The sequence below is a fragment of the Oppia nitens genome, unplaced genomic scaffold (genome assembly GCF_028296485.1).
Source record: "Oppia nitens isolate AA-2021 unplaced genomic scaffold, nextdenovo-longstitch-racon4-pilon3 scaffold1_pilon_pilon_pilon, whole genome shotgun sequence".
NCBI classification, from domain to species: Eukaryota; Metazoa; Arthropoda; class Arachnida; order Sarcoptiformes; family Oppiidae; genus Oppia; species Oppia nitens.
This window is the reverse complement of record NW_026533199.1, coordinates 8,433,084-8,444,545: the sequence shown is the minus strand read 5'-3', so window position 1 is coordinate 8,444,545 and position 11,462 is coordinate 8,433,084. Positions and strand designations below refer to the sequence as shown.

Genomic DNA, 11,462 nt, shown 5'->3' with positions numbered 1-11,462 from the left:
TATATAAATAAAACATTTACATTACTCTCATTTTTTAGTGGATATTATTTACAATAATTTATTTATATTTTTCATGTATGTTATATAAATGTTATTATTAATTTGTATATTTTAAAATTAAAATAAATTATTCCATATACTAAACTAGTTTATATACATAGTTAATAAATATTTTTGAATTTAACTAACATAACATCAATATTTAGGGTATTTAAAATATTTATAATTAAATAAATATTTAACAAATATTTATTATTTAGTAGATATTTAATAATAATAATAATAATAATAGCTTACTCATTTATTAAACGGTAAATACATGTAGAATAATAATGATTGTGTTTTTTCGTGATTATTGTTAATTTATATAATTATATTTTTCAATTATAATTATTGCAGAATTATTGATTATATATTGTATATAAAAATATATATTACTGTAGTTAATATTATTAACACTATTTAGTTAATTATTATTATATTACTAATTTATTGTAAAATTTTGGATTTTTTAATTTTTTAACAATACATGAGATATAATGCAAAATATTAAGTCATTGCTTATTTTGACTAATCTTGATTATTATTTAATTGTATTTTACATAATAATAATTTTTTTAAAAACATTTGTTTGACAACACTAGTATAAATGGTCTAATTATTAGACTCTAATATAAAGTATACAAATAATATACTATATTATTACAAATGTATTGCATGGTTATAAAATTTTAAGCTTAAATTTAGATAAACTTGAAAAAAATGAGTAGAGATTTATATTAATGTCATTTTAATAAAAAAAACGAACCGAAAGTAAATTAAAATTGTTTTTTAGGTCTAATGATGACCTAAACAGAACAGTAGCTAAAAATAAGTTTCGTTTATATTTAAATGATATAAAAATTTTAATTATAATTTTTGCTCTTTTGATTTGAGGTTTAAGATAAAATATTACAGAATCTACAATTAATGATAACTAAACAAGTAATAAATAATATTTGATAACTACTTAAATAATTTATCAATACAATAGCAACAATTTTATTATAGCAGATATCCTATTAAATTCAAATAGTTATGATTATGATAACAGTAAAGCACTCAATGTGTACCAAATGATAATTGAGAAATTGTGAGATATTGTAATTTGAGAGACATGTCTATAAAAAAAATTAGTGATCGTGAAATATATATGTAAAAAATGAGGGTTACATTTGTTAGTTTAGTTAAATAATTATATTAAATTAACTAAACAATTTTTAAGATATAATTTTAAAAAATAATTTATTTAACTTAATATAATTTATGAATATCTCTTTTTTCATTGCACTCTATGGTTATTATTTAATAGTTATAAAATGCACTTAATTTTAATTAAATAAAACTCAATGACATTAATTCATATTACTGTAGATGTATAACTAGTTTGTGTAAAACGTGACAAAAGTCACAGCTCACCCACAATTTAAAACAAATATTTATTTATAGTGTATATCATATATACAATATTTATATATATATTAATATATCCGTACAATAAGCCTAAACTTAAGTTTAAGTTTCATAATATATAATCATATTTAACAAATTGATAAATGTATGGCTAAATAATCATAAGATTTTATATTATAAACAAATGTAAAATTGCATCAGAAATTGACAACAATATGGATAAAAACCTGATTTGTAAATAAAAATTTTTATTTGTTGTTTAATGTTAACTAAAATTTCTATATAATTCTAATTTTTCAACTAATTATTAATTATGAAATAATATTTTCATGTTATTTACATTTAGTACAGTATAAAGATATAATAACTTTTTTCATATACATTGTGTTTCAAATTACGTCAATTTGTTTGCCTTAAAAATATTTTCTTCTTAGATTATAATTGTTATGTAATATTTGAAACGACAATTATTTTTAAAATCAAGTGTTTAGTCACGTAATCAAAATCTATTAATATAATATCTGATTAAATGATTCAATTTTACATTAAAACAATTAAATATCAAACGTAAAATCTTTAAATAACAATCTTTACATATTATAATAACACATTATAATTTACTTTTATACCGTATATACATGTATAACATTTAATAACATAAGTAAAATAAAAAATATATACTAAATATGCAAATTGTATTTAATATAAGTGTATAATATATTTAATTCATTTATAATTGAGATGTCTATCATTTATTATTAATTAATTAAATATTTGATGATATCATATTTTGAGAAATATAACTTATCAACTGATAATCTGTATAACATATTTTTAAATATTTAAATATATCGGCAACTTTCCAATAATGAATTTTCCCAAATTTACTATATTATACATATATAAAGGAGTATATAAATTATCATATATTGTTATTATTATTAATTTTTATGATAGAATATAATTTTATTTATTGATTTATTACTGATATTATAATAAAAGTATGTTAATAAATAAAGAAAATATTTGATATTAATATAAATATAAATAGGAAATAATATAATTGTTATGCAAAATATTGTTTCCAAATATATTTAAATAATATATACTCTTACAATAAATTGCAATATTGATAATTATAATAAATTTACTTAAAACAAACAATAAGTTTAAATTCTTACAGTATTACAGTTAATTGATATGATTTAGATATCAAAGAATTGTTTTACTATTACTGATAAAAGTTGTAAAAATAGTTTAATAAAACTAGTATTGGATGTGTATAACATTTTTAATTATTAATAAATTTCAACAAAACAATAATAATTTTAATGATTTTATAAATTAACTAAAAATAAATATAATACGTATTGTAATTTGTATATCTTTTGGTGTATAATATATAAATATTTAGTATATATTTAATATATAATATGTCTATTAAATACTTTATATTTATTTATTTTTAAAATCAATTTTTGTTAACAAATGAGTTAACAAACTTTAATTGTTTCTAAAATTTAATTTTAAAAAATGATTTTTAATTAGTAAAACATTTTTTCTATTATATCTATCAATGGTATATTATAAAATAATTTTCTAATTAAAGTGTTTATAAACAATTTTAAGTTAAAAATTGTAAATTAACTTTTTAAACTAATAATTGATTTTAAATGAGAAATGTGTTGGTTTTTGAAAACTGTTTATAATAAAGAAATCAAAATTTTATATAACTTTAGAAAAAAATATTAAGACATTACTTAAAATTTTATGAATAAAAAAAAATTGCAACAAAAAGTTTTTTTATTTGAAAAAAAATATTATATGAATAAAAAACTAAATATTTTACAACTACTTTCCTTTAATGAATTTAAATCTTAAAATTAAATTATACATTATAATACTGTATAATACAAGTATAAATTAGTACCTGTATATTATAGTATATTTAAACTTATGTTTGCGTATAAATATTAAATTACATTTACAGTACAGTATAATGTAATGCATTAAATTATTGTTTTGCATATAATAAATTTATTTTGTGTAATTACAATATGTTGTATATTATTAAATATTGTATATAAATTCAAATAACAATAATAAAAAATAATGTATATAATAAAACAATGTTTTTAATAAAAAATATTATTTACATTTTTTAATTTCGATTTCTTGAAAAATTATTAATTTCACGGCTAATGCCTCATTAAATATATAAAAATCAGAAAAAATGTTTTTTTATATAATACTAAATTTTTAGTTATATTTTTGAAATAACACTTATATTCAATCGATAATACAATCGATGCAAACATTTTGGCACAAATACTGACCAAAAACTCTATTGATAGACATTTAAACATTTTATTTTTATTGTTTTAAAATAATTGATTAAATAAAAGTTAACAAAATTGCCAAATCAAATGAAAAATAGGAGGACACACCAACACTTTAAATAATAATTTAAATAATATATATATATTATTGTAAATAAATTTAAATAATTTATAGATAATAATAATATGAAAGTATATAATAATAATCACTGATAATCAGTTATGTTAATTAATTGGTGTTGTGTTTGAAGTCACGTTCACAAAATAGTTTAGAAATACCCAACTTTTTTGCAAACAATTTATAAGATTTTTTAAGTAATATAAGAATTGGTATATAGTTTTGCAAATTGATGACTAATTCATAGATTATTTAACTTATGTTTGACATAATGTCAATATTTTACAATTATGATAAAAATATTTAACATTTTAACTTACAGTACTAGTATATTCAAATACTAATGTATTTACTAATAGCTTTTTTTATAAGATATTTTATAATTAAATACAATTTTATGATAATTTTATTTAATTTATTAAGACTTTACTATAGATATATTTTTTAAAAACATTAACAACAATTACAGTAAAAATAATCATTTTATATCTTAGATCTTATATTATCATTATGGTTACTATAAAAATTAATATTAATGTTAGTTTACAAGGTTTGATTAAAGATATTTATTATTTAGATATTATATATTATTATAATTGTCGCATTTTATTAATTTGTCAAATATAGCAACAAATATATTGTATCTAAAGTAATAATTAGTACAATAGTATTAAAATTTTGTTATAAGAAATAACATTTAAATATAAGAATAGAGAGTTTATTACATTTTCAAGTGGATTGTTATTTGCCGTAAGTTAACAACTATTTTTCAAGTGATACAAGTTTTATAACACTTCAACTATAATACTGTATTTAACAAATGAAAGTACAGTAGAATTCAAGTGTTATATATAGAGTTGACAAAAAAGAGAAACTTCTAAAATAATAGAGAAATTTCTGGAAAGTTTCTAAAAGAAATTTTTGTCTATAAAATCCCAATATTAATTTTGTTATTTTGATATTTGTTATCTTAAAACAATTTCTATAACTATAAATATGAACTAAATTTTATTATTAGTATTTTAATTAATATTCAAAGTAAAAGATAATTAATTTACTTACATTAAACTAAAAATCAATTATAAATAAAATTTTACAAAAACTATATTAATAATTAGATAATTTTATTAATTTTATAAATAAAAATCTCATTAATATAGTAGTGTGTGGTGTATATTATGTATCATTAGTACAGTATTAGAATAGATATAGATATGGGAATCCCATAATATAATGATAAAAAAATCTATAGAAAATTATTCATGAGAAACTTTTTAGAAATTTTCACAGGAAAATTTATTTGAAAATTTCTATTTGCCTATCTCTAGTTATATCACAAGTAAAATATATTTAATAGTTTGCACAGAAATCTTAATAAAAGTGAAAAGTATTGTTATAGTTAAACAATACAGTGTAGTACTTAATGATAGATTTGTTTTCTATAAATAAAAAGCATTAATCAATAAATTTTCAAATTGTTTGAAATTTACAAAAAAATTATGATATATTTTCACATTACAATCATATTTGTTTCTCATAAAGCAATAAAAACTTCAATATCATATTAAAAACTATATATTATAATTCATATTATATTTAATATTATAGAATTAACACAATTATTTGTAAACAATGAAAAATATTGCAGAATATTCTTTTAAATTTGTATTATATTTGTTAACATAATCCCAGTTCAGCGCTACAGTACTAAACAATAGTAATTACTGTATATTGAGTGGACAACCAGTTTATCAGGTGATCAGTCAATAATGGTTTGCTGTTTGTGGACAAACACTGATAACTAAATAACTATTGAGTACTGGATTTAAAGTTATAAATGAAGTGACGATAAATTCAATCGACAATCAAAACAATAGTGGCATTACTTTTATATAAAAACTCATTTTAATGAATAAATCCAATGAAACTATGATTAACCTTATCTTCACTTTTAGTGATTCACTTAAATTTATTTCTTCAAATAAAATTCAATCTAATTTTAGTTAGAAATAAGTAATTTAACAAACTTTAAACATTTATTAAACCTTTATAATTGTATTAAATTTAAATATTTTAATTACTAAAATTGAAACAAAATGGTAAAAATTACATAAATGAAAATAAAAATATATATTTGGTAACAAATATTTTAAATATATATAGCATTAATTAATGTGTGTATACTGTATATACATAAAAAAATTTACATAAATATAAAAATATATACAATAATGACTGAATTTGTTATCTTTATAAAGTATTTCAGCGATAAAAAGGCATTAATAAAGCAAAGACATTAATCAAATGACCACAAATTTAAGAAATAACTTATAGTTAATTTAATTAAAAGTAAATATATATAAAAAAAATCAATAATCTTATCTAAAATATATATGTTATTATTACTTTTAATAGACTTATCAGTAATTATTACTATCACTGTCTGCTATATTGTATGTCATACAGTAGTGTTGCTGTGAATACCAACTAATTTGTTAATTGTGTAGTCATTGCATATCTCAAGCAATAAACAACAATAACTGTATGAGTAGTTATGACAGTAACTTTTAATTCAATTGAATAGTAGATTACACGACCAAAGGTCGGGTAGTTTCTGGTGTATGAGCCATCAAATTAACATTTTATTGTCTTTATATTCAATTTAAATGATATATCAGACAATATCTGTTTGAGACTACAGGTTGTCATAGAGTTATATCATATATGAGTCTATTTATGATCTCAATTATCATTACATACATATTATTTTAGTTCATAATATTCATAGCCTTTTATATTGGCTATCATTGTCTCATTCAATAATTACTTGATATAAAGTACATTGAATTTCATACCGTCTATGACTTAATCATAGGTTTTGCAGACATCAGACATCTTTCTCTTATAAGAGAAAGACTATCATTTCATTTTGAGTGTCATTACTATCTATTGTCTTGACATTCAAATGTCAAACAATCTTAGTTTTAGAGATCCGCTCCTTTGATCAATCATTTTAGGCAACGGATCTCATCAGTCAATCAATTAATGCATTTTTATTGTCAATATCTGGTCAAACATTTCAGTCATTTCTTTATTTTGTGGTCATTTCAGTCATTGCTTTGCTTTATATCATATCATATTAAACGGTCAACTCATGTATTGAGTTACCGTTGTATTACATCTTTTTCATTTCATTTGTTTGATTGTAAATCAATTATTAATTGAGCGTTAAATCAAAATGTTAATGAAAATAATAAGTAACATAACAATGAGTTATATAACATAAAATGAGAGGTTTGGTTATAATATAGGTTAGGATATGTTATTAACAGCAAAAGGAGTTAAGGGTTGTAATTTGGGTTAAATAATTGATATAAACTTATAGTAACAATACAACATTCATTTCATACATCAGTTACTTCATTAAAAAAATATAATACAAGATAAGTAATCATCAAATGATTAGTCAATTGCCAACAAAAAAGTATTTAGTGGTTTCAATAGTCTAAGAAAAAAACTAAAAAATCATAATTTTTCAAAAATAGCTAATTTTATGTGATTTACATATTGTTAATGATGTTTCAAATATATGATTCAATATTTCTATATACTATCTAAAAAATTTTTGTCTTTAATTAATAATTACTGTGAATTATATGTGATTTAATTACTATATATATATATATTTGGGAATTTGTAGAAATAATAATTGTGTGAATGTTAATGAAATAGAAGTCAAAGATTGATTGTGTGATACACTAATGAAATTCAAAATAAACAAAAATAAATTCAAATCACTAATTATATGATTAAAGTTTGTGAGATTAAGATATACAGTGTATATTCAATAATGTTTTAAAAATATAATTGAAATCATCAAATAAATCGATATATCAGTTGAAATGTAATTCAATCGACAATCAATTCCATCCGTCGTCGTCATCGTTCGTTTTTTTGTTATCTGATTCAGTCTTTGGTGGATCAGTGGTAGACTTATTGCCGCCAAGTATTGAGTCCCAGTCTAACTGATTAGTAGTCGTATTAGGCTTTGTATCTGCAGAAGTGCCCCAATCGTCATCAGCTGCCGGAGCACTGGATGCAGGTTTTGTATTTGAAGTACTGGTTCCCCAATCATCAACTTTTGCGGTACTATTACTACTTGTACCCCAATCATCGTTTTTGGCATTACTTGATCCCCAATCGTTACTTGACTTGTTATCATTAGAACTGGAACCCCAGTCACCCCAATCAGATCCACCACTAGTAGTATTATTTGAATCACCCCAAGAGGAGCCACCTCCACGACCACCACGGCCTCTGCCTCTGTTAAGAAAATAATTTATCATTCATTATAAACTATTAGTTATAAAAAATAAGTCAATGGTAATCAAAACAATAATTTTGTGATCAGATGGCCCTATGCTTTAGTACTCATAAGTTTGCTTACAAACTGTCGGTTAAAATAATAGATATTTATAGCATTTGTATCATCACTTAAATCAGACTAATTATTATTTTGAATTATCTGTAATACAAACCCTCCGCGTCCTCGACCGCCACCCGAATCTTTTTTAGGACATTCTCTCGAGAAGTGTCCTTCTTCGCTACAAATAAAACAAGCCCTTCCACCTCCTCGACCGCCTCCTCTACCACCACGACCTCCGCCGCCGCCTCCTTTAGGACATTCTCGTGAGAAATGTCCTTCTTCTCCACATTTATGACAGGCTCGACCACCGCTTGCCGGTCGTCCGCCACCACTTCGTCCATTAGAATCGCCCCAACCATCAGACTTATTATTAGAAGGTGAAGAAGTGCCCCAATCATCGTTATTTGATCCCCAATTCGATGATTTGTTATTATCATTAGCCCAACCGCCACCACCACCACCGCCATCGCTATCAACTCGTGGTCGCTTCGCTCCTCTCTTTAATCAAAATAAGCAATTATTAAGTGATAATCAAAGTAAGTCATGGTTTGTCTCACATCATTGCTTTGAAAGTCATTATTTGTCTTTTTTTGGACTATAATAGTCTTTCCATCGATTTTCTTATTGTTCTCTAATCTGATGGCATTATCACAGCTGCCCTCCACTTCGTAATCCAAATAACAATTAACTCTTTTCTCAACGATTCCTATAAAATACAATAAGTCATCGTATAGTTTAAGATCATAAGCAAGTGGTCATAAATGGTCAGTGCATACTATAATCCATAATAACCCGTGCAATGCGACCATATCGGCCAAATTTGCTGCGAATGGTAGCGATGTCTGTATCGCCTGAAAACCCCTTAATCTCGAGCTGTGCCGAGACATTAATCGGCGCCAAATTAGAGGCTTCCGATCGGGTCGACTGATTCATATTACCACCGTATGAGTTGTTCATTGAACCAAACGATGGCTGACTATTGTATGACTGGTCACCCCAACCGTCCATCTCTTAAGATATTAATAAAAACAATCAAATGAGTCAACTGTTTGGACACAACACATGGCTTTGTCTTAAGTTATGTTTTGATTTTGCTATTTGTTAGTCATTTTGTGTTACAAAACCTCTTTTGTATTATCACTGACAGATCCTAACAGATGAACGACAATGTCTTATGATTGTTAAAGTGATGTCCAAATTGATTGTCAACAGTCCAGTGATTAAACCAATTAAGACATCATTCAAATGAGTTGAATATATTTAATAATATATTAATCAATTGTAATGAGTTTTTGAGCGCAAATCAGTTTTTCACTAAAAAGCAATACAATAGGCTTTACAACGACACCTAACAGTGCACTACATGTACACTATTATTAGCACCGGTATGTTATTCAGCATAAGTTATGCTACAGTAGTATTAATATAACTGTTTGTCCGCTCAACCTATCAGTGCTAATACACTAACATAGTCTTGAATTTCATATAAAAGTTGATGAAATCGTTTAAATGGCTTTAAATGCCATAAATAAATAAATAATACAAAAATTACAATTTTATATATAAAACCATTGAAATGACCAATAATTTTAAATCACAATTCAATACCTATTTAGCAATTTTTATCAATATTACAGTACAATATCTTATATTTATATTTGAAAAATAATATAATTATCATTGGATTATAAAATTATAAAATATAACAAATAATTTCTCAAATATAGCACAAATTTCTTAAAAACTTTATATTTATTTTAATTGAAACAAATTTATTTAAATATATATTTCTATGTAATATTAATAATATATGTCTATATATATAATAAAATTATGTATTTTTTAATAATTACAATAAATGTTATAATTAATTATATTTAAAAAATTCTAATAAATGAAAAGTCATTGAAATGATAGTTAGATTGATGTTTGATTGGATGAAATACTGGATGATGTGGTTGTCATCATCTGAGGTGTGGATAACTGTTCATTTTGTGTCATTTGGTCATCAAATTGGCTTAAAGTCGGCAGAATTTGTTGTTGAAAGAGAGCCTCAAAAGGGAAGTCAAGACCAGAGCTGTTGAAGCGCACCGTTGGCTGAGAATCTGTTCCGTTGATTATGTGATCACTGCTTCTTTGGAAGAGAATTGATGGCAAATGTTGTGTCAAATTTGAGTGAAAATCTTCATCACTTATGACTTGTCTTATGGTTGGTTCGGGCATTGAAAATGAAGACTCGCGGCTTATGGTAACCGAGTCGTGAGGAATGGATATAAGAATAGGGTTTTTATTTGACTCTTCGTTTCCATTATTTGTCAATAGATCGTCTTGTGTTGTCTTTACCGTTTGGAAGTGTTCGTCGACATCAGATGCCGATGCAAACATACCACCGGTAGGATTGCCGCCAAAACGCGATGTCATGATTGAGCTATTTTGAAGTAATCGATCCGGAGATACAATTAAAGGCATCACTTCAAGAGGTCGTTCAGCCGAATTGAAGTTTGATTGTCCAGACATTGGTTGTTGAAATTGATTGTTTGAAAGTCCACCAAAAGGATTGGATGATCCGGAAGATGGATTTGAGAATTCATCGGCAAAATTGCTTCGGGAATTACTGGCAAATGTTGAGCCCAATTCTGTGGAACCAATGTTTGGCAATTGAAAGTTAGGTCTTAGAGGTTCCTGAGGTTCTTGAGGTCTCTGATGATTTGTCTGACTATCAAAACTGAAATCACGCGAACCAAATGAACCAAATGACGGAATTTGTGATTCAGAAAAATCAGGAATTCTTCTGTTAATTGGTTGGGTATTCGTGACAACTGGTGTTAGAAGAAAATCAGGTATTCTTGAGTCACTATTTTGTTGAATAGTCGGTTCATTTGAGTCAACTATAGGTACGTTTTGAGAAGTTATGGGAAAACTACCGGTTGTTTGGCTAATAGTAATTGGATTTTGTGGACCAACAATGTCAGTGACTTCTTGAGTAGTGACACTTTGGACGGTGTTTTGGGTGTTTTGTTGTTGAAGACTAGGATCACCAAATGTAAAGACCTGATCATTGAGACTAATTTGACCATTCATTGGGATCAAACCAAAAAAGTTTGGCATAAATGAGTTAATGTTAGGC

The 11,462-nt window shown here is 24.1% G+C and overlaps 1 protein-coding gene across 2 annotated transcripts; it reads right to left on the bottom strand.

Annotated features, from left to right (window-relative positions):
• Window positions 1-7,593: 7,593 nt before the first annotated feature.
• Window positions 7,594-9,704, bottom strand: LOC128951992 (uncharacterized). 2 transcript variants are annotated; one of them, XM_054297309.1, is made up of 5 exons: window positions 9,460-9,704; window positions 9,112-9,345; window positions 8,893-9,041; window positions 8,448-8,833; window positions 7,594-8,232 (listed from the first exon to the last, which is right to left on the bottom strand). In XM_054297309.1, exons 2-5 carry the CDS (start codon window positions 9,341-9,343, stop codon window positions 7,830-7,832), a joined length of 1,170 nt encoding a protein of 389 aa, XP_054153284.1. In that variant the 5' UTR covers window positions 9,344-9,345; window positions 9,460-9,704; the 3' UTR covers window positions 7,594-7,829. The 2 variants fall into 2 exon arrangements, with proteins under 2 accessions (XP_054153284.1, XP_054153286.1); XM_054297311.1 differs by lacking the exon at window positions 9,460-9,704 and having other exon boundaries at window positions 9,112-9,430.
• Between the last annotated feature and the right edge of the window lie 1,758 nt (window positions 9,705-11,462).

Coding starts and splice junctions, on each gene's coding strand:
- LOC128951992 (XM_054297309.1), bottom strand. CDS start 9,343: ATGGACGGTTGGGGTGACCAGTCATACAATAGTCAGCCATCGTTTGGT. Junction 8,834..8,892: donor ATGACTTTCAAAGCAATGAT/GTGAGACAAACC, acceptor TTTTGATTAAAG/AGAGGAGCGAAGCGACCACG. Junction 8,233..8,447: donor GGCGGTCGAGGACGCGGAGG/GTTTGTATTACA, acceptor TTTTCTTAACAG/AGGCAGAGGCCGTGGTGGTC.